This window comes from Acinonyx jubatus, chromosome X (genome assembly GCF_027475565.1).
Source record: "Acinonyx jubatus isolate Ajub_Pintada_27869175 chromosome X, VMU_Ajub_asm_v1.0, whole genome shotgun sequence".
NCBI lineage: Eukaryota > Metazoa > Chordata > Mammalia > Carnivora > Felidae > Acinonyx > Acinonyx jubatus.
Window position 1 is genome coordinate 12,163,625 of NC_069389.1, and position 25,081 is coordinate 12,188,705.

Sequence of the window (25,081 nt, forward strand, 5' to 3'; positions counted from 1 at the left end):
TGTGAAGATCACTTGTAATCCTAACCCTTGGTGATAACCAACACTGGAGCATTGCTTAAGTCTTTTTCCTCTTCTTACGGATGTGTACAAATATTTTTTACACAGAGACCATATGTGGCTGCAGTTGAATATGCTTTTCTTCCTATGCAAAACCTCATATTTTGTCAACCCTCTTACTTTTCTCACTGCATGGTGCGGGTCTATCAGTTTTATTCAACCATATCCCTAATTGTTGGATTTTAAAGTTCTCCCTAATTTTGCACGATTAAAAGAATCCAGTGCCATAAACAATCCTGCTGTGGATCTCCTTAAATACTTTCACACGTTTCTGATGGTTTCCTTAGGATAAATTACATTACACCAAGAGATAGGACTACTGAAGCATTTACAAATTGCCCTCTGGAAAGGCTGCAAAAATTTTACTCTTTCAATAATGAATTTTTCTATTCCCACAACACCAAGTTATTTTAATCTTTGCCAATTTGGTAAAATTTTAATCTCTGCCAATTTGGTAAATTTTATGGTTAACTCTTTGTTTCTCTATGTATTGGTTAAGCCAGACACTTTTTCTGTATTTAATCGCTGTTAAATCTGGTTGTTTGCCCTTTATTAATAATCTATTGGATTTCTCTACGTGCAATAGCTGAGCAGCTTTTTGACTTTAAAACTCACTTTGCTTTAAAGTACTTAAAGTGGGGAGGGGCGCCTGGGTGGCTCAGTTGGTTAAGCGTCGACTTCGGCTCAGGTCATGATCCTCGCGGCTTGTGAGTTCGAGCCCTGCACCGGGCTCTGTGCTGACAGCTCGGAGCCTGGAGCCTGCTTCGGATTCTGTGTCTCCCTCTCCCTCTGGCCCACCCCCGCTTGTACTCTGTCTCTCTCTCTCAAAAATAAACATTAAAGAACTAAATAAAGTACTTGAAAGGTAAAGTCAGTTTTTCCTCTCCATCCTGTCCCTTATTCACAGCGCCTTCTCAGGTGGAGGTTTAACATTGGGGGGGGTTCATCTTTCTTATAGTGTGTTGGGGAGCTCTTTATAGAGAGGTAAATCTTATTTTTGTCATTTTCAGGAAAATTAGGATCCTTGCTACTGCCTACTGTTAAAGGAATTCTCATTTAAAAAACAATGGTCAGAGACCTGTTTACAGAAAAAAAAAAGGCTTAAGGCCAAAAAATACCATTCTTGGATTTCAGATCACAAAGAAGAAAAGATGCTCTCATACTTGATATGTTTTTAATGTCCTTAGTAACCTTTCCATTGACATACTGGAGATACTGAATTTCAGAGTATGTGGCATATGGCAACTTGAGATTTGGAAATAAGGATGCACAAAATACTGAAGCCAACAGAGGAAGAGAAATTTCAAGATTGGGATTTCTGAGTGGTTATCTGTTGAAAATGAGTTCTTAAAAAAAAAAAAAGAAAAAATGAGTTCCTCAGTATGTAGTCTATAGAAGTATGGTCCAGGTGTGCCTGGGTGGCTCAGTCAGTTGAATGTCCGACTTCGGCTCAGGTCATGATGTCACAGTTCGTGGGTTTGAGCCCCGTGTTGGGCTCTGTGCTGATAGCTCAGAGCCTGGAACCTGCTTTGGATTGTCTCCCTCTTTCTCTGCCCCTCCCCCACTCGTAACTCTGTTTCTCACAAATAAACATTATAAAAAAATTTTTTTAAAGTATGGTCCAGAAATCATTTTACCTTACAAATTGATTTGTTCAACTTTAAATGCTTGCTTTACCCTAAAAACGATTGAAAACTGTCATTATCTACTGGACTCACTAATGCAGAATAACTATCCCTAAATCCAGTGTTCTTCAGTACTTTCCTAAATATAGTCAAGATATACACAATTAAAGGTGGTATTCCGAGCTGAATGGCCTTCACAGATCATGGAGGACAAAAGGGGATAAACACCAGCTTGTGCTCAAGGTAATTATGAGATGATGGGGTCTTTTCCCTTGGGCATTCATGGGCATTGTGTGGAGAGAGGGAAAGGGCAGTTTTTAAACCACTTGACTGGTTCATTCGAGTGTGCATCTTGAACTTAAATGTATTACTGTTTTTTAAATTTATAACGTGATTTCTATTTATGATTTAAAAATTCCAGCTCTACGTTGCCAGCAGAAGCCCATCAGGCCTGTTTCCAGTGAATAAACCAACTGAGTATTGGAGACTAAGTCTGCAAGTATCTTTTTAGCAGACTAGAAACTTGATGGTAGTTGATCCTTTGTTCTTTACCATCCTTGCTTTAGTATGTAACATTTCCCATCTGCACTTAGGAGGGGGTCCCTTAACTATCATGATAACCAAAGTTTTGAGTTGCTGCTTATATTAGGCAGTAGTTTGCAAACATCAGTTCATTTTGGCAAGTGTGCTAGCCTCTCCGGGCCTTGGGGGAATGGGGATCCGGCTGATGTGCAGTACCTTCGATTACCTGGAGTAATCAAGAGTTGCTCATTCAGAAAGAGTAGAAAAGTCAACTGCATCAAGGTTTTAAAAGCGGCATTTATTGATTGAAAATAAATGTGTGGATAGGCTCTCAGCATGGAATCCACATTATTTTTTAATGAGCTTGAAGTACATGAAGACTCCTTACATCTTCAACCGTTTATCTTGTGTGCTTTTAGCAACCACATTGAAACGGAGATGAATTTTTGACATTTGACTGAAAAAATGTAAAATTCTTTAAGCAGCTCCCCATAGTTGATAAACCTTTGCAAAGAGAAAGATAAAAACACACTACAATGGTATACGTTGAACATTTATTACAACCAATTGGTGATGTGATAAGACAGTGCTAACATGGCCCGAATATGTATTGGTCACAATCACAACAAAGCTTAATCCAGCCCAGCAGATACAAATGAAAGTGTAAACCATGAAGACATGTTTACATACACAGAAGTATGTATAAAAGTGACATTGAAACAATTGTACAGCTTTAAAAAATATAGGGCCCACTAATGCCATTTTACCTCATTCGACTATCACTTTTATATGAAAGGTGGTGTCTGCTTTTAGAAGATTTCTGATAACTAGGCAGTGCCATGGAAGGGAATGAAGCTGCCCTAACGTTTGCAGCACTTGTAAGTGGAGGGAAGCTAAATAAATTTGGCTCTAACAAGAACCCCGGAAGGAATATTCGTGCTTTAAACAATGACTTAAGCAACACTCTGTGAAGAGAAGAAACATGTTTTCTGTAAGATGCTGTTATGAAGAATTCCAGGTTACGTCAATGTTTCCTTTTTTATTTGGGGGCATCAAAAACCATCTAAGTCACTACATGGTTATGACCACAAAAAAATCTGTCTCAGGAGTTGAATGTTCCTTGGCCTTAAAAATAACGTGCTCACTATTAGCCGCTCTCTGTTCCTCGTCCCAGGTCTGGAATGCCAGTGAAAGATCTTTTAGTGTAAAACACACCATTTCAATTTAGTCATTTGTGTATTCCCTTTAAGTATGTAGTTTCCAATGAGGGTCTTTGGTATAAATTTGGTTCTCTGTTTTAAAGTTTCAACATAAACAGTTAAATTTTAATTCATTTGATATGTATCAATTCCCTTTATCCTCAGATATACTGAAATGTCCCACACTAGTCTTTGGTTTCATATAACCAGGTTTCATATTATAATTTTTAACAGTTTCCTTTGCCAAAGACCGTAATTAATGAATGTAGATTGCCTAATTGTGTCATTCTCATAGATACATAATCAGATTGAGAGAAACAGATTTAAAAACTAAAATATCCAGAAAAGGTACCTTTCTTTTTCTGCATCATTCTAACTCATGTTTAAGTCCCTTAAGTTATCACTTGATTAACCAAAGTTCCCTTTAAAAAAATTTTTTTTGTGTGTAGGCCTGAATGAAGCAGCTTAGCAAAACAGTAATACTGACAAGACGTCATCTTATACCATTAGCTAACATGGACATGAAGGCAGTGACCATCTACAGTGTGTGAAATGTCACAAGAAGTCATCAACAAGGGAGGTGAGTTATGTCAGTCCAATTTCTTCAAGAACACTACGTGGGGTTTCAGCTTCCTGTGGAGGGAAAATGTGAGACTCTGGTAAGCAGATCCGGGGAAGCTTGAGAGTGTGAAATTGACACGGAGGGATGTGCAAGTTTCAGAGAACAATGCAAGCAGTTCATTGGTTTGGGCACAGTCTAAAACTGAGAGCAGGCGGTTATTCAGGGTTGTGGACCCCAAAAGACCACAGAAGGGTATTTTCAGCATGCATTAAATACCCACTAATTACCTACCAATGTGCTGGGTACCATCGCTGTAACACAAAAAGCAGTCAAGCCCGCTGGCAATTTAGGAAATCATTGCTACTGAATTAGCTACAGGAAAAGTAAGTTATCTTTGTGTTAAAATTCAAAACCTCCCCTAAATAAAAAGCAGGGAAAACCCCGAGTTCTTCTGAATCTTCACATAATGTTGTTTCCCATGGCCCTTTTTTTTTTTTTTTTTTTGGTCATGTGTATTCACAGAAATGTCTTACTCTGAGTTTTTACTCAGTTTTTAACTTAACTGTCCCCAGCAGCATGGCTTCAGAAACTCACCTTCCCAGACCTCTCCAAGGCAACCAATGGCTTTGGTGAGGCAACACAGAAAGAATACCTGGGGACAAAGGCATTTTTGTCCTATGTAACAATCAATATTCATTTTTAAATGTCAAAGGAAGACAAGACAAAGCAGGCATATCTAGAAAAAAATTACTTAATATTCCAAAGTGGCTGATTTTGCATATCACAAAATAGGACCAGGTCAGATTCAGGGGTTACTTGTAATAATTCTGTAACTAAAAGGCATACTAGAATTTAATGGAGAAAACGTAATTTTTAGTATCCAATAACAAATTAACTTACTTTTGCATCCTAATTATGGTACAGCACAAAACAAGGAAAAGAACAATATTAAACCACAAATCCATACGTTAGATTTAATTGCATGTAAAGCAGTACATGGAATAATCTTAAGTAAATTAAACGCTAGTCTGTTTCCGTATTTGGATAGTACTTACCTTCATATAGAGATTTGAGGGAGAGAAGGCTTAGTGCCCAACTTCTAGAAAGTGCTCAGAAAAATGTCAACCGATAACATTACACAACTGAGACCTAACTGAAGGTATTTAGCATTTAGTACTAAATAAAGTACTATAAATCAACTCTGCATATAAAGTTTTTATGGTAACCTTTTAGTAGGTGTGTTTACTAATGAAAAATGGGTAAAAAATCAGCTTTGGTTAAAGAAAAAAATTCTGAAGTATTCTTGCCCTCGCCACCCCTCCCCCCAATGAAACCTCAGCTTAACCAGGCTACACATCAAAATATATATGGTGGATAAGCAAACAAGTTAAACAGCGCCACAAGATTACAACCCGCTGGAGGACATTCTACAACATAGGTGACTCAGTTTTAAAAAAATGGCAAGGAAAAAAAGCAGACGAGTTGTTAAAGATGAAAAGACTTAAAAGACATCAACCAGATACAACGTGAGCCTTGTTGGAAATCTGGTTCTAACCAAGTATAGAAATGCATTTTCAACAATTAGGAGAAATTGAACCAGGAACAAGTATTAGGAATTACTGTCAATTTTGGGGGCGGGGGGAGGACTGTGGTACTTCTTTCTCCTGGTGATACATATCGAAGGATTAAAGATGAAATAAGAGGTCTAGGGGCTTGCTCTAAAATACTGAGGCAAAAATGGGGGTGGGGGGAAATGGATGACGAAACAAGCATAGTACTAAGAGTACTGAGCTGGTGGTTGCTGAAGCTGAGTGATGTGCACACAAAGGTTCTCTTTTATTTGCAGGTCTCAGAGTTTTCACGATACAGTTTAAAGAAAGTCTAATGGAAAGATACAACAGTCCCAAGAATCATGTAAGCCAGTCTCTTTCCCTTCTCATGTTTAGCCTCAGACATTACATATACTGTACTGACATCTGAATCACATATATCTTAAATAAAGGAAACAATTTAAAAACAATCGTTTCCATTTAGGCCTTGAACTGTAACCAGTCCATTTACATGTTACCATATGGTAACTCTATTTTCCTTAGGATTTTCTTAACATTTTTTCTCTAGCTTACTTTACTGTAAGAATATGGTATATAATACATATACAAACGAGGTGTTAACTGAATGTTCAGGTTGTCGGTAAGGCTTCCAGTCCACAGTTGGCTGTTAAGTTTTTGGGGGAGTCAAAAGGTGTATGTGAATTTTCAATTGCCTGGGAGGGTTGGCGCTCCTAACCCACTCATTGTTCAAAGGTCAACTGTAATGTTAAATTGTCTTTAAAAACACCATACAGCCTTTAATGCATTTATTAAAAGATGCCTACATTGAATTCCATGCAGGTAACATTCTTCACTTATCCATGTAAGAATGACTCCCATTCTGTTCCCCGGAGCTGGTCAGACTTCCCCTATGTCCTTACTGCCTGTAATCCTATATGGCATTTCCTGAAGAGAACCATGTTACGTGTCCCATATGCATTATTTAAAATATATGTCCTTTCCAAAAGGCCTACTTAAAAGCAATCAGTTACATATTTGATTCCTTGAGACTTGTACTATTTGTACATTAGTTTTTTTTTTTTTTTTTTACAAATTGTGTTCATAATATAAAATGTAATTTTGCCATGTTCACACTGAAATTGTAGCTCAGAATTACCTAGAAAAACTATTCTCTAAAGTAATCAAATTCATAGAAACAAAGTAGAATGGTGGTTACCAAGGGCTGAGGGGAGGGATGGGGAGTTGTTTAATGGCTACAGTTTCAGTATGACAGGATGAAAAATTTCTGGACATCAGCTGCACAACGTGAATATACTTAACAGTCCTGAACTGTACATTGAACAGAATTTGCCAGCTTAACCATTTTTATGTTTTTTAAATATGTTTAATAAAATTACCTGGAAAAACTAAAGTGTAAAATATATTTGTCAAAAGGGATGGAGAAGAAAAAAGTCATTCACATGAGACAAAGTACATGCAATACTTTTATTTTAGACGTGCAAGAAAAGCGATTTCAGAATCTACTAATTTAAAGCAAGCAGCTGTATACAAATAACAAAAGAAGCAACATCTTGTTACAGCTCAGCACACAGCATCCAAAGCAAACAGGCATGAGACAATGCATATTCAGCATTAAAACCAGATGAATAACATATTGCAGGGTTGGGGGAGGGGCAGAGGACAAAAATGGAAATGAAAGACCAGTGTCTCCCAATGCTTTCAAGGTATAATGCTAAGTTTCTCATTTGATAGCCCATCCAGGTGCTTCAAATGTCATGCAGTACAGCGAGAATGGAAAGAACTGGTCTGCATACCTGCCTAATAGACACTCTCATAGGTCGTCTTTCAGTGGTAAACCTGTTTGAGCATCTTTTGAATTGGTTTAATGATAGCTTACTTAATCAGGCTTTAAACTCTCTACATATAAGCAATGAATTATTGGATACTTTTCCTTTTATAATAAGTTGCACGTTTTAAAACTATACACCATAATCAATATTAAGTCTTAATATTTAGAATATAAAACTATAGTTAACAAATCATTAAGTATTTAAATGAAGACTTAATCTATTATAAAACCATCACTAGTAAAATACTAGTATTTAAACTGTATTAGGATTTTAACTATATAAACAAACTCAGTATTAACATTTTGAAAAGGTTATTTCCTATTAAACAACAGATACTGTAGAAGAGACTTCTAACACAGTTTTCTGATCATTCTTAAAGGGACTGTTCAATATTGTGTGGCACAAATGTGATCCAATATACATGGCATTACAAACTTAAGAACTGTGAATGTTTCACCCTTAAATATTATGTAATAGTACAGATTTTACTTTCTTGAATTATTTCCAAATATACTTTTATGTGATACGTTAGAATACATTAGCTCACAGAGAGCTGTAATACAGTCACACTAAATAGAATTTCTTTTCTCCCCCAACATCTGAAGACCAAGTCACAATGTATGTTACGACACTGTTTATTCTGCTGTAGCACTTCTGCTATATGCTCTTTGGTAAAAACTTTAACGATTGCTAACGTTTCCTCTTACAAGATGAATCATGTATGTGTTTAAGGTGAAATACTACTCAAAACATTCATAGGCCATATTTCAAGAAGAAATTAAACCAGTTGAGAGCAGGAATAAACTATATCAAGATCATATATAGAATGAAAATCAGAGAAATGACGACAGGAAAAAAAATTACAATGGTGAAGGTATTGATTCTGAAATGATTATACAAGATAATCAGTCACCAAGCTGAGGGCATTTTCTTTCATAAGTATATCAGCTCTCTATTTCCTCTGTGCAATTCTGCATACACGATGAGTAGTCATTTAGTACACAGGGACATTAAAATATTCATGACGTGGCTACAAAAGAAATGCATATATTCTTATACAGTATACAAACTGAGAGACACAATCAGATTTCTAGAATGTTTACTGCACAGTAAAGAAAATGGAAACTTAAATTTTTGTTTTTGTTCTTTGGTCTGTGGCTGAATATTTAGCTTATAAACAGTGCTAAAGGAGTTCAGATTCCTCTTTTAAAAACCTCATATAATGATAATCAAAATGATCTATGTCCTACAAAATCCAAAAGCACTGTATTTACTAACAGGCTGAAAAGATTTTCAGTGTAAAGTCATCTGGTCAGTACTGAGTTAACTGAAAGTTCAATTAGAACACTACCTCCCGCCAGTCTTCAAGTATGTCAGGATTTTATTACACAAAGTAAAGGAATTTAATCCGTTAATGAAAATCGTTACATCCTAAGGTGACCATAAACTCTTTTACAGATCCTAAAGGAAAATCTTTCCCAAGAAGTAGTGGAAAAGCAGTCACCCATTTGGTATTTTAAGTAGCAATGGAGGTTTTTAATGGTTCACTTAGCTTTAAAAAAACAGAACAAAAAGAAAACAAAAAACAACAACAAAAACTCCAAAGACAATGCCTTTAAGACTGAGGATATTACTTTTTAAATAATCCTCAAGATAGATTGTAAAGAAATCTCCAAAAAGATGTCAACTGTCTACGCCTACAAATTTATGTAAATAGAAGTTTCTCATGTCAACGAGGTAACCTGAGGTGAGGTTTTAAACTGAGCCTAGAGTGTCCAGAGATGGATTTCTAGGGACTCCACAAACCCCTTAAAACTAGAGGCAAAATTCTGTGCAGATTTTCCTGAGAAGAGGGCCCAGGGCTCTTTAGACTCTCAAAGGGATTTTACCCCTGCCAAAAGGCTTGTGATTCAAAGTTTAAAATTGCTCATTTGAGTGCTTCTAAAATATCCTCATTTTAATATTAAATTCAGCATTTTGAAATGTTAGGCTACAAAGTCATGTAAACTGTTCAAATATGTGACAGATCTCTCATATGAGAACCATTAAATATAAAAGTATCTGAGAAGCACCAGTTAAATTTTAATCCTCAGATAATTCTTAAACACTTTCAAGAGACAGTTGTGCCTTCTTCCTCACTCAATACAGTGGAATGAACCAGCAAGTTAAAATAATGTAATAAACCCCAAATGCTTCATGTTCTTATGGAAGCTCTCATTTGCATAGGGGAATTCTATTTCTGTTATCAGTGACATTAGCGCTTCACAGTATTTACTAATACTTTTTTGTCAAAGAACCTCTGAACCTATTTCAATAGTCTGTGTAAAAAAGAAAAATAAAATTCTAAGTCCCAACGATGAATGACTAGCAGAGTAAAATTCCCTATGAAAATAGCAGTTAAAGGAAGTATTGGGACTATCCCTTAAGATTTAATGGAATCGGACTTATCAGGTAATACTAAAATATAAATAACAAACTTGACAAAAACCACACTGAATTCATAGGTCCTACTACATTTTGATGCGTGTCAGAACTCCAGCACGTATTCTAGTACGCTCTCTTACACCCAATGAAACTCTTGCTGTGATACATATTCTCTGTTTTCTGGAGAGAGAACAAGAAAAGTTTAAGTCTGTCAACCTTTCACCTAAATAGCAGTTCTTTGAACCTTTATATTATAGCTTTAAATCTTTTTGTTTTCTCTTAATTCTATACACACTGTGCAAAAACCAACCATGGAGAGCTTATGCCCATTGAAGGAAAAGAGAAAGGTAGTGTCCCAAGTAGGGCTGAGCACACCAGCAGTCCTCCCCAGAAGAGACTTACTATGGAAGAAAACAAACAGCTCTCAAACATGACTGCCTGGCATGTCTGACAGACCTTTTACTACACTTCGTAAAGGAAAGGGGAGATGCTACACCAAACTATTCCTTACAGCCAATGATCCATATTAAGTATACTTAAACAAGAAATTAGCATCCATCAAGTGTGAAGAATATTCTTCACAGGGAAAAATATTCTTTCAGAAACCCTAAAATGCACACAAATAATGTATCCTTTTACCACTTTTAAGTTACCGTAACATGTTTCAATAATTTCTCAGTTGAGACAGTCTGAAAAAGCTGTGCTATAAATGCCTTAGTGACCACTTAACATTTAAGGTTAATTTTAAGCTGAATGATAGATATGCCCACATTAGCCAAATGATTTTTTTCTCTAATATCCAAAGAAAATATGACAGCGGATTAAATATAACTCTAGTATTCTGGGCCCTCACACTATCAGTACATCTAATGAGTCATGGAATAATTATTTACTTAAGAATTGGGGAGGGTGAGAGTCAAGCGTGTCATAATGCACAAGGGGTCCTGTGCAGAACCAGAACTACTATCTTTTTCCACTACCCAGGCAAGGTGAGTTTCTTAATACACTAAAACATCAGCGATTTCAAATACAGGGGAATAGAGGCCAGAATGAAAACAAACATTTTTTTAATACAGTTGTTTTATTACACAAATACCGCAAATTGCCCTTAGTACCAATTCTCTGGAGACCTGTTCTCTGATTAGAGATTAGACATTATTTTCAACCTGAAATGGGCCTACAGTCCTGGGCAATCCTTTTACTCCTCACTCATTTACTCCCCAGTTAAGTCTATTCCAAACCCTCAACATTTCCCTCAGGTTATCTATGTCTCCTCTTTCTCCTCCGTCCCTAGCAGCTCTTCTCTAGACGAGTTTCTCAAAGAAAATGACAACTTTCTCAATTTCGCTCATCCAGCTGATGAGGAAAAAACAAACTACAGCTTTACTCAGTTATTTCCTCCTAACAGGAGGAAGATGTGTCTTGCCTAAGACCAATGCTTTTGATTCCATTCCCATTCACCCTGCCAATATACTTTCCCCTTTAGTCTATCGCTGTCTGCATTTGCTCCTTCTCCTTAGTGTACGTGCATGTATGTTCAGCTTTCCTCCATACTAAGAGTAACTTTCTTCTCAACCCCCTACAAAAAGAACCAGAGGTAGCGGGAAGTGGAGGTTAACAAACACAGCAGAGAGAGGAGTTAAGTTACACCTGTTCTTAAAACTGCCTACATTGCTAAGACAAACTCCATCACCTTCAAAATTCCCAGAAAGTCACCAAACTAGGCCGATAACTCCTAACAATCTGGGAAACTGTAATGAAACCTGGTAAGCTAGCACTTATCTGAAGACTTAAGTCTTGTTGAGATGAGTGCTTAAGTTAACTACTGGTATTGGATCCCGATTTTCTAGTACACAAAGAGAAAATAGCTTACATTTAATGAAAAATACAAGTAACTATAACTTGAAGTTACTGCTTTATTCGTTTTTCTTGTAGAGGGGTTTCACTTATTCCTTGTACTAAAAGTAGTATCCTCTGTCCTTCATGTTCTAGAATACAAAGGTCCAGGGGCGCCTGGGTGGCTCAGTAGGTTAAGTGACCGACTTCGGCTCAGGTCATGACCTCGCGGTCCGTGAGTTCGAGCCCCGTGTTGGGCTCTGTGCTGACAGCTCAGAGTCTGGAGCCTGTTTCAGATTCTGTGTCTCCCTCTCTTTCTGCCCCTCCCCTGCTCACACTCTGTCTCTCTCTCTCTCTCTCTCTCTCTCTCTCTCTCAAAAAAAACATTAGAATATAATGGTCCTTTTTACTGCCCCTCACTGTATTCTGTGGCAGAATTCCTACTCTCAACTCTGGAACCCTATTCTTTGTGCTTAAAGACCAAACGGCCAGAGAAGATCCAAATTCACGAAGATCTATGTTTAGCAATGAATAGAAAGAGAAGAACTAAAAGCCCTTATAAGGTACCTTTTATGACACAGCTCATAATGTCAGTCGTATTCCATCAGCAATTGTGAGGCACTAGTAAAGTCAGAAAGTTTTCTGACATTAAGTTAGCAACGATTGGCAAGAGCAATATGGTTGTTCCAGATAGTTAGGGTCTAAAATGGCCAAGAGCATACAAATGCCTCACTTTACATGCTGGAACTTTCTTTTTAGCAAATTCTACCTGATTTTACCTAATGGAATAACACAATGTGTACTCTCCCATTCACACAACATCATTTTGTCATTTAAAAAACTTGTAAATTAAAAATATATTTCTACTTCTAGTACATGTTTGTTTTACAGTTCTAGAAAAGGGAGGGGGACCTCAAACATTTTCACAGGTAATGCTGATAAGTTAATGTCCCACTCCTAGATCTTTCCTCACTTGATATACTGTGAGTATCTTTCCTTACCATTACATAGAAATCAATCTCATTGCTTTTACAACCAGGTTAACAGTTCCCTGTATGTAGGTAGCATAATTTTCTTAACCTATTTCCCACTGATTAACATTTGGGTAAGTTCCAATGGCTTAATATTACACTGAGTCTTAGTGTATTTGTATATTTCTTTTGGACACAATTCCTTGAAATTTAACTGATGGGTCAAAAGGTGTACACATTTAACTGTTAACAGCACCAAACTCATGCTCCAAAATGGACTACAAAGTTTAAGTGGTCATAAGAAGCAGACAAGAGGGTTGCTCATCCATGCCAATCCAAGAACCAAAAGAAGTTATTCATATTTTAATTTACATTCCCTTACATAAAAGGACCATTTGTTTTTTTCTCTCATCTGTGAATTATTTTCTTTCATCTGTGAATTATTTATTTATATCTACTGTTGTCTTTTTCTATTGTGCTGTTGATCTATGTCTATTCCACGTCTCAAAAGTTTGTCTTAAAAATGATAGGGATAACTACCATCTTGTAAACCCTGCTCTAAAACCTATTAGTTATAAAATACTAAGGACAAATTACTTTCTCTGGCAGTTAATTATACTTTTCAAATTAAAAAAACCAGACTAATTAGCAAATATCACTTTAGACTTAAAATAGTTTTAAGCATACTTTAGGGTAACTATTGTATTTGCCTTGGTCTTCCATTTGGATCAGGACTTGAAATGCTTTAAATTTGATCAGGGTTTTCAAAACATAAAAGATTTCCTTGAATCACTGAATTTCAAATATTCAAACTCTCTATCTTTGCTAAGTAAGTTCTTGAAGGCTAGTAAGGTACAGAAGAACAACAACAACAAAAAAGTCTGCATGTACAATAAAAGCCTGTATTTGCAAATTCTGATCATTTAAATTATTCCTCCTATTAAAAAAAATGATCAAATCCCTAAAGTGAATGGGGAAAACAGCAGAAAATTAAAAAAATATTCTAACTGCCTGCAGGGTATACTCAATTCTGTTTCCATGTAAAAACTCAATTACCTTAACAGACATCAACAGATTTGGTTATTGTTCAGGAAACGAAATTATATAGTGACAACCCACAAGCTTTGCTGTGGGTTAGGTGTTGAAGTCAACCACAGATTATCTCCCCAGGCACTGGTTATCAAGTTAAGGGTGATTTCATTGACTCACAGAGGTGATTTTTATAGCCATTTACATGTTCTTATTAAGCACATTTGTCCTTCTTTTACTGTCCTTAGGGTTTTTTTTTCCCCCTCCTGCTTTTGATTCATCGCAGCCAATCATTTATACTCTGGACTATATATTATATTGAAAAGATATAGTGGTCTGTAAAATGTAAATGGAATCTTTGTATATATATCCTATTGTGTTAAACTAAAGTTTCTTAAGCAGGGCACTCCTGATACTTGAGGCTGGATAAATTCCTTATTCTAGGAGGGCTGTCCTGGGCACTGTTGGACGCTTAGCAGCATCCTTGGTCTTTACCTACTAGATGCCAGTAGCACTCCACTGCCTGTTGTGACAATCAAAAACATGTCTAGGCATTGTTTAATGTTCCATGAGGAGGTATAATTGCCCCACTCCCCATCCCAGTTGAGAACCACTGAGTTAATCTAATCGTCCCTGGTTGATGGGTAAATTATGTTTTAGTGTGCGTACCTGTATTTGCTCATTCTTCTATAATGGACATTTTTATTTAAAAAAAAAAGGCAATAGAGGAAACAATAAAAGAAAATGTAAAAGAATGTGTCAGTAGGGGGGGAAAACCCTCAAACCTTGAAATTTTTCAGAAAGTACTTTTTAAAGAAAAAAAATCACCACCAATGGCTAGGAATATGCTCTTTGCAGGTACCAGTCTTAGGCCTCATGCAATCAATTTAGATCAGGATCAGCATCGAAGAAAATAGAAGAGAAAATGTGAGATTGCAACACAAGAAATAAAAGTATTATTTAACAAAATATTTTTTCAGTTTATGTGCGTGTAACTACTGTGATATAAAAATGTATTTTACTGTGGGTTCTTGTCAAATATCTTTGAAAATCAGATTTACAGCTACTGATTTTAAGTTACTCCAACTTTTCATTCTTACAAATAGCCCAGAGTAGCAAGAGCAGGCTCAAAATGAGTTAAAATGAAACTCATTTAACTCATAAAAATAAAAGGGGGGGGGATCCTCAAATTCTGAAAAGCAGGCAAATACAGAGCTCAAAAAACACATCTAGAACAAAATGATTAGAACCTGAAAACCAGCGATCAAGGACATTGGCCAAATTGTTTCTTATAAAGCGTAAAATGAAAGACAAGATTTGTTCTGCCTTTTGTTTTTTTCTGCATCTGCCTTTCTGTATTTTCCATTTCAAGCATTAATGTAACCAAACCTTACTTATCTAGTTTGTTCTAGCAGACCCCAATCAAGTTTACCTATAAAAAATTACAATATGGGGGCGCCTGGGTGGCTCAGTCAGTTAAGCGTCTAACTCCCAATTTGGGCTCAGGTGATGATCTCATGGTTTGTTGGTTTGAGCCCCATGGAGCCTGCGTGGGATTCTTTCTCTCCATCCCTCTCTCTGGTCCTCCCCTGCTCTCGCGCTCTCTCTCTCAAAATAAATACACTTAAAAAAATTAAAATACGCTGGCCTTGTTAACTTTTAACCCAATTTAAAAGAAAAAGGGTTAGGCTTGAAGGCTTTAACAAACAATGGAAATCACAAAGGAATCAAAGGAGTTTGTCTTATTAAACCAAAGCCTAAGAGGATTTATATCAAAACACTTTTTGCTGTTAAAGGATATTGTAAATATTTGAACATATCTAGCTACTGTAAAACAATGTACAATATTCTTGAGTTTGAGTAGCATGCCAAACATTCTTAATTAACAAGATTTTAATTTAACCCCCCCCCAACTTTATACTAAAAGGCATGTTATTAAATACTCCAAGTACTTATTTACTTAAAAATAATTTTAGGTTACAAAAGATTCATTTTTAAAAATCACTTTTTCTAAGATTCTTACCTTTCCATTTTTATGCAGTCCAACAGATTTATTATTACTTCCACAAAGATGTTGCATAGTACTAAGATATATCATGCAGCCCCAGCACTAAAACAAATCAATTTTAGCAGCGCTAATTCTCCACAGAGCACCACTTTCTAGCCGAGGCAGATTAACAACTGCAAATCCGAGTGAATCTATTCATAAAGTGGATCATCTCGAAGTAGAAGCAAATTCATAAGTGTAATGCTTGCTTTTGGTACCTCACTTATTTTTCATTTCTCAGATTACTTTGTGAGAAACAATACCAACAGCAAACAAAGCTCAAAAGGAAAACCCCCACAAATTTCAAAATGATGCTGTTAGTATAAAAAAGAAAGGCTGACACATCTCAAAGCGCTGATCAACACCATCATGCATCTACCGCTGAGGTTAAAGCCCGACGCCCGGTATTTAACTATTTGATCTTCACGGATCAGGCAAGGACTTGAAATCATCTCACGTGCAACAGTCTTTGCATAACACCCCACTTTATCCATGCCACAAAGATGGTAAATTTAGTAGTTACCAAGAAATAAGTTGGGGGTCAAAGGGACTAAAGCCTTAGACTGCTCTTTATCATAAGATATCCTCAGACAAACCTCCCCATTCTTCATTCTGGCTCTATAAAATTAAGGAGCAGAGAAAAACTGGTAAGTGCCTGACTTTACAAAGAAAATGCACTCTACATTTCCTTGGTCATTACATGTATGTTTATAAATCAACTGTACCACTCCCCCAGGTCCTCCCCCACAAAAAGCTAGCTTAAAATAGGCACTTAATTGGTGGTGTGGGTGGGGAGGTGGAATGTTCCAAGTATTGCAAAGAATGTCAGTTTAGTAATCTCCGCATGTTGCACTTTAGTAATTTAAGAATCAAGTACCAGTGGCATGTTAAGAAAACGTGTTAAATTCCAACAGACATTAAAAATTGGATAATAGACCAATTTTTCTGGGCTTTACCCCCAAATCCATGTATTCACAGAACCAAATACCAAAAGGAATACACATACAGTTCAGTCTAGAAATGTCAAAACTGAACCACTATTTACCAAGTAATTAAGTAAAATAAAAAAGATCTTTATTATTTGATCACAGTGTCTGATATCGTAGCAATTATTCAAATACCCATTGATGTTATGTTCTCATTACTGATTATAATATGCTAATAGAACAGCTACCATATCCATTGACTATCTGTCCTGTTGGTCTATAAAACGAAGGACTACCTGAACAAACTATGTGACATATATACAAATCAGGTAAAAGAGAAATTTTTCTGAGGAAAAACATTCTTAAGGATAGAAATGTATATTTCACAGATTTTAAAAGGTCTAAAATCAAAATTATTTTGCGATTTCCCATGTAACATCAAGCCAACAAATATTTGCATTATAAATTTAAAGGCATCTTTGGTGTCTAGAAATAGTCAATTCAAGTAAAAGACCTGACACCAAATAGAAAAGTCACAATACATGGAAAAGTAATTAATTAGGCCCTCCACAAATTTAAACTTGCATTTAGATGAGTGTCTTTACAGCCATATTTACAATGTTGGAAGCAAAATCATTTCATGACATAGGCTAAATGAATACTATATCCCAAATTTTAAGACCAAAAGAGCTACTATAAATCCAGGAGTTTAGATAAATCCGAGAAGAAACGATTTAAATAATTATTATTTATGCATCCAACTGAAAAATACCAACTACTGATAATGTGGACAATGAAAATCTTCAGTATAAAAGGTAAAAAATGGTATCTTAGAAAATCTATTCTGTTCCATACAGAAAAACCTCCAGAATGATTAATCTCTTTATTCCTGAAAAACACAGAAGTTGGTACCTAAAACAGAAGGTTTAAAATACACATACCAAGACAATACACAAAGGGGGGTGTGGGGAGGGTGATGGGGGAAGGGAGAGAGATGGACAGAGCTCAGTGGTTAAGATTTCACACAGCTCTGAAGTCTAGCAGATCTGGGTTTGGAATGCTAGGACCAGTTGCTGGAACCTCACTGAGCCTCTCCTTCGTCATCTGTTAAAAAGGTACTCATGATCTTTCTCAGGGCATGTTGACGATTAGCACAGGATGCTTCACAAATACATACTCAGCATTAGCTCTCATCATAGTTCTTTTTTTTTTTTTTTTATTTCATAGTTCTTTTTTGTTGTCATAGTGTCCAGACCTGATCTCATGACTGGACTATATGTAATATGCTAAGAGAAAACCTACTTTATCACCTGATGGTCTGCCCTGTTTGCCTGTTAAAGGACTACCTAAACAAACCAAAACATGTTTATATAAATTGGGTAAAAGGGAAATTTTTAGCAAATTTAGAAATTTTAGAAACTTAGCAGTCTGTGAAATGCTTTTTCTCATCTTATTCCACTATTTTATGAATAAAATTTTATTCAATATTTACTCAATATTTTATGAGTTTACTCAAAATTTACTCAATATTTTATGAGTATTCAAATACTCTCCTAGAGATGTAAACATGTATCATGTATCAACATATAAATGAATCTATTTTAGGAAACAATCATCTTGTCATCCCTGGATTTGTGACAGTATGTTGGCAAATAAGCTAAATGAGTAACAGGTTAACCTGAACAGAATCATCTGAAGCCTTACTGCCACAAAGAGACTTTAGCTTGGCTTCATAAAAGCCTTAATCTGCAATGTATTATAACTCACGCTAAATTCAGAACAGACTAGCCACATTCTGCCTCCTCAAGAACTGAATGGCTACATTGAGAAAAATGGTTTATTCAGACACCAAATAGAAACTGTCTTAATGTACTATCACTTTGGTTTATGTACAATGACGTTAAGGTCACAGATAAGAAGCTGGGCAAAATTTCTCTTCTAAAGGTAAGAAACTGTAATTAATAGCAGTCAAAAAAAATTTTTTTAAACTAGGGTGAGAGACAGGGTAAGGAAAATCTTACATGGAAACATAGACATCCCATGCTTCTCTCTACTCCTTTCTACTAAAGATAAAAAAAATACTGCTTCAAAAAGGGAGGTATTATTTACTATTAAAATACTTTAATAGGGGAGATACACACACACACACACACACACACACACACACACACACACACACTTACAAATAAATATGGACTTGTACTAACGTTTTTATCCCCGATACATCAAATACTCAACACATGCTATAAAGTAAACTTAGTACATTTGCCGTACTTACAAAGTCAATAGCAAGTTCCCAGTAGTTTAAACAACAGTCCAGACACAGGAGAGATCAGTACCCTAAACACTACTCTCCAGAAAAAAATATATTAAAAGGTGAACTTCAAGAACTTTAAAATGTTTTAAGGCAGATGGAATTAATCAAGAAATGATGAAGAACCTGGAGGAAATACCAGGATCTGACATAATATAGCTCCATAATAACAAAATATAAAAGTGAACAAGGGAAGAGACAAATATGAAAAATTCATAGTTCCTGATTCTGCTTTTAACCGAATTTTTAGAAAAGTCTGATTAGTAAACAGCAAAATAAGGAGGTGCTAACTTTAAAACCACATATGAGCTTGCGGTCAGAATATCAGAAGTTAAAAAAGGATCTCCCCAGTGACATGTCTGCAATCAATGAATAAAGCACCGCGGCGAGCTGTACGCACTCAGGAAAGGCGCCGTGCCCCTTTCACTACTGACAGCGGATGGCATCAGGGCTGCCAACCAAAGATTCCACTGGTGCAGGCATCTTAACCACTGTTTTGGTACCTCGAGATCTTTACACGCACAATGTGTTGTCTCACGTTTAACAGGTGTATGTTCTGGATGATATCGTCCCAACTTTGAGCAATCCTCACAACTGACCCAGTCAGTGACTGATGCAGAGCCATTATTGAGGCCCTTCCTCCCACAGGGGCCCACTAGAAATTATAATGGACAAAAAGAGATTTACTCTTCTTAGTTCACATTTCTGTTATAGCAGAAATGCTAAAAAACTGGATTTAAAGCCTCCTTTCATAGTAAAAAAGGCAATTATCTTAATGAAAACATACATTTTTTATATTCACTACTCCTTTCTATTTGATTAAAACCACAATTACTGCTAAAGCATAATTCAACTTGGTATCTGAATTAAAGTATCCTTAAGTTTTTTGAAAAAGGTGGCCCTATCTGTGAAACTTTAAACTTCGGAAATTGAAGGTCCAGAAACAACAAATACACAGTTAACCCAGGACAACTATGGAAACTGGAAAGGGAAGATGGTTTATAAATGGCTCTCGTGATAGATATCAAGGCAAAATAAGAACACAGTCATTTGACAGAACACGGTTTGTTATTTAAAAAGAGCCAAGAGAAGGCCAACTACCTTTTAGTTAGTCTTGCTAACATAAAACTACAGACGTCTACAAAAAGTGTAATTATAACACTGTCATTTGCTTGGCTACGTTTGCACTTAATGGACATGAGGTGAAAATATGAACCAATCTGGGATGAAAACGCCACAGTCTCACAGTCAACTGGAGAACAGGGGTTACCGTAAGTAAGTAATTCACAACAACGGATGGAGAGTTCTCAAATTCCTGTTATCTTGATGAATCTTTTCCCTTCTTAGTCTGTCCTCTAAAGGTTCAGACTCTCGTGTTTTAGGGTCCAAAAATGGGCCATCATTATGACAGACCATCTCCAAAGTAAACAATCCATCCACAGATAACTGAGTTGATGAGATGGACACATATTCCCATCAAGAAACTGTACATGGACACTACATGCCAAGCATGCTTCAGAGTAATTTCTGAGAGTCTACGAATGAGGGAGCACAACTGAGACTTCCCTGGCAAGAGCAAAACATGCTACTGCCCAGCGAAGAGAACTCTGATTAGCTTACCTCCTGCAGTAGATCAGCCTGCTCAATTGCTTTAAGGACATTTTTCTTGGATGTTTCCTGAACTTCCCCTCCCAAAAGAAACTCATCCAAAATAAAATAAGCCTTCTCAAAATTAAAGATGATATCAAGTTCACACACCTGAAAAGCAAGGAAAACAATGGTAAAACTGAAAAAAGCAAAAGGTACTTACCCACTATCAGGTAGTGAATAAAATCTGACCAGAGCAAATCCATCTTAATTCTTTCTAAAAATGGCAATCTTGCTAACTAAGCATCATCAATTTAGTCAGCATATTTCTCAAATCTCAAGTACTTGGAAACACAACGCCTACAAGCTAAGTAAGAAAGACCTGATTCTGGAAGCTCCCAACATGGGCAACGTAATAATTTTCTACTCACAAAAACTGATCTTTTTAAATACGTATTTCCCGGATAATGTGATCGTAACTGCTTACCAAATCTAAATTCTATATTAAGCACTTCCAGAATGTTAATCCCTGCAGTTGAACTCCTTTCTGTTTCACTATTTTAAACCTTATTCTCACGACCGTCATTAAATGAGGCAGCGGGGTCAAGCACTGCGGCAGTTAAAGTGGCTGTGCACGCTGGCAAGAGTCAGAGTCAGCCCTTCCCTCTCCTGCAGTTACTTTCAAAGAGTCAGAATCCCCAAGACAATCAAATAATAAACTTGTTACAAAAAAGATTAAAAAAAGATACTATGGCATTCAATTTTCTAAAACAAAATACTACTCACACTGCCAAAATACTTGTCAAGTAATTCCACATAACGATGAATTATTTCCAGGGTAATTAGCTCATTGTCCTGATCCTCGATAGCACAGCAAAAATACAGACTAGCATATCTGTAACAAAAGCAAATGTGGAAAAAATTTTACTCTATAATCATGTTTTCTAAATATATTTTCATATCCTATTGTGAAAGACCCCATACTTAATTCATTTTCCCTTTTACAACAGTGTAGATTATTTTCCTCCCGGAGTGCAAAAGTAATGAATGCATATAGAGAAAGTTTGAAAGGTACAGGCAAGAAAAAAAAAAAATCACTCAAATCACACCATCTAGAAAGACAAACTTATTCTGCTCTTCTTCCTTTCAGGCTCCTTTCTAAGAATATTCATAGAAATACATATAATATTCTAAAACATAGCTGGACCCAGTTACAAAACACATTGAATGAAATACAACGGCCCTCAATTGTATGAAATACGATCTTGTGTTTACTTAACTAAAACAAAATGCACTGTGATTAATGCAAACTACAAGTAAACAGGGAAGAAGATAAACTTTCCGACTAAAGGACTTATTGAAGATATTGTCAATGTGAAGCCAATGTCCCAAAATGTTTTACTGGAGCGTTAATATGCACAAAGAGAACACAAATCATGTATGTACAGCTTAAGGAGTTTTCAAAGTGAACCCACCTGTGTATCAGCACCCTGATCAAGAAACAGATTATCGAACTCCTGAATCCCCTCCCCTAGCCTCTCCAGTTCACCACCTGCCACCCCAAAAGGTAACTACTATCTTGACTTCTAATAGCATAAAATTGTTTTTTAAAAGGTTTCTAGATCTGTGGAATAAACTCCAAGAAAAGAACAGCTCTGTTTTTACAGAAGTTAGAGAAAGAGAACAGGGGAAAACTGAAACCTGTCCTCAAATTTTCCAAGTTCTACCTGTTAAATGAAAGTTTTGGTTATTTACCCTTCATGAAGAGTAAGATTGGAAAAGTAAATATTCTCTTCCAAATTAGGATTGTAGCACATGGGACTAGACTATACTTGACTCAAGGAAGCCAAAACTTAAGACAACCTTGAGGCATAGCAAACAATGACCAAGTCCTTTGAGGAGGATTAAAAGAACATTTTCAAATGGTTTAAGTGTATTAAAGGCTTTTGAAACAAAAAACAAAACACCTATGACATTCTTAACAAGTCTCAGTTTAGATTGTAATTTTCACTGAGGAGCATTTAAGGGATTTTTGGGAAACACAATGAGCAACTACTGCTCATAGCATTGATGGAAAATAATATATGCAAACACATAATCTGTTTTGGAACCCAATGAATTTCTGCTCTTCAGTATGAGAGTAACTAGTATTTACAGAATCCTCTATTAATTTTAATATTATCAACTGATTAAGTAAAGATCAATTATTTGATCTTTCCAACAGCAAGCACCATCATCCTTGACTGGGGGGTGGGGGGTAGAGGACAAAATAACTGAGGCCCCAAGAGTACAGGGTCTGCCAAGTGGTTGCTCTGGGACAAGAAATCTGATCTTCGGACATCAACTCCAAGCCTTTTCCCACTCCACCTTAGGGACTCCCTTGTCATCCACAGCTTGACTTTTCTGCCGTGTCCATTCTACCGGACTCACACATTCAGTAAGTTATTTAAAATGGTAGGAGAGTCTGTTGCAGTCTTAGAGAGGGGGCTTTCCAATGTGTTCATTTATTAGCATGAAGGACATAACAGGGCACCACCTCCAACTTTAACAAAATGTTTCCTCTCTTTCCTACCCTATGGTTTTATCTGTTTAACAGGCAATGGGATGTTCCAATTCTCCACCCTCCCTAACCCATGCTCACCAAATAGTTTTGAATTTGGGGAAATTGATACAAATGATACGTTACAAGTCCCTGAATTAAGAAAACTAAAAATTAAAGGAACTGGCATTAAAATGGTAGATAAAAAAAAAACAGCCACGAACAGCGCACATGAACAGGGTGCTATTTCAATAATCCCATTAGAAAGAATTTACTAAGTCAGTTACTAATAGTAAAATTCCTTTTAGTCTTAATGTCAGCATTTCGACAATGCTACTGTTAAGTAATCGAATGCTTGCCCCATGGTCCTTGCTCCTCATCCACAGTACTGCCAGTGCTGCCTTACTACAAATAAACAGCACTGAAACACTAGTCATCGGTCTTCAACTGTAGAATCACCTGGAAATATTAACTTAACTATCACAAGGACTGGGGGCTCCTGGGTGGCTCAGTCAGTTAAGTGTCCAACTCTTGGTTTTGGCTCAGGTCATGATCTCACAGTTCTTGAGTTCTAGCCCTGCATCAGGCTCTGTGCTACAGCTTGGGATATTCTCTCTTTTGCTCTCGCTCTCAAAATAAATAAATAAACTTAAAATTAAAGAACTGTTTTAAATACCACCAGGACTGATGTGTCTAAGCATCAGCTGATAGTATTTTAAAAATCCTGCAATTCTACCTAAATGTAGAATGGACAAAGAGCCATCCAAGTAAACAAATTCTTTGCTGTAAGTGAACAGCTAGTTATCAGGATTCTAAGACACCACTTTACAGAAAGCTTACTGAAGAAACAGAATAGTGACAGGTAAGATTCACGGAGTCCTCGCTCTGAATGAGACATTAAACATTAGCTGAGGCTTTTGCATATTTTACTATTTGAATCCTCACAACTCTTCTAGAAAGATACCATTATTACTTGCATTTACAGGAGACCCAGGCTTAATTGAGTAACCTCCCTAGGAAGAGCAATTTGACTCCAAAGCCCAAGTTTTATATTAAAAACAATAACCAGGAACTGTATTAAACAGAGTAATCCTGCACCTGGCAAAAATTAAAACTGAATAGGCAGTATTTTAAGAGGTTTGAAGAGGCAGTGAAGTAAATGGTGTTACACTGATTTAGTAAAAGATTACCAAGAGAACCCTATTTTTGAGCCAAATGCTTTTTAAAAAATTCAATTATGAGCTCATTTTTTCTTAGTACATATTTGTAAGTCGAAATCTGAAGTAAAATTAATAGACTAGTAAGAAGAAAGGCATGTTTGGTTATTTTTAGCACAGTGGATTAAGGCTTACTCTAATTACTGGCACTCAGAGAACATCTAAAAGTGCCTATTCTTATACTCAAAACACATGACTTCTCTGCAGTCAGCTAAGTGTCAGCTGACTATGGGTGAATGTAAGGAAACTGTTCTCAATCCAACCGGTATGTCATTACAAATTATTTTGTTAGTAAAGAAAATAAGGTATTCTGGCAAATTTTCAAACTAGTAATTTGGACCTATGTATTTTTAAACTCATTGTAAAACTTTAATCTAGTGCCTCTTCCATAGCATGCTGCATAAAATACACTCTTCAGCCTTTAAGGGATCTTTAAGAGCATTTATTTCAGACATGAGGAAAAAAGGAAAAATGACTTGTTTAAAGTTACAAAACTAGCTAAGGGTGCGAACCAAGCAGAACTCAAGTCCCCTGATTTTCAGTCTGTATTTTCAGCTATATTATCCCTATCAACCCCCCCCACCTGCTCCCCAAGAGGGGGAACTGTTTAAGTGAAATACTCAGCAAGAAGAATGTGGCTGAGACAAAGGGGGGAAGACCTAAAGACCACTTACTGACAGGAACAGCCAGAGTCCTGGTTCACAATCTCTCAGAAGTGATAGCTCTTTTGCTTAAAAAGGTCTTCTCTTCCAGCTGGACTAAGGGGGAAAAAATCACCTGTTTCTATGAATATGTCCTTAAATATAAAACATGAGGTTTTCAGTAT

General features: G+C 36.4%; 1 protein-coding gene across 7 annotated transcripts in view; it reads right to left on the minus strand.

Annotated features, from left to right (window-relative positions):
- Positions 1-2,744: 2,744 nt before the first annotated feature.
- The window catches only part of AP1S2 (adaptor related protein complex 1 subunit sigma 2), a 28,002-nt gene continuing 5,665 nt past the window's right edge, over positions 2,745-25,081 (minus strand). The window contains exons 3-7 of one of the 7 annotated variants that reach the window (XR_008290024.1): positions 21,286-21,394; positions 20,533-20,670; positions 16,196-16,290; positions 4,560-4,617; positions 2,745-4,036 (exon numbers count right to left, since the gene is read on the minus strand). Coding sequence is in view for 5 of the 7 variants with exons in the window: in XM_027054698.2 (XP_026910499.1) it covers positions 4,029-4,036; positions 4,560-4,617; positions 20,533-20,670; positions 21,286-21,394 (313 nt within the window). In the remaining 2 variants the exon portion in view is untranslated. The other 6 variants (XR_003418533.2, XM_027054698.2, XM_053202110.1 and 3 more) reach the window with 6 other exon arrangements.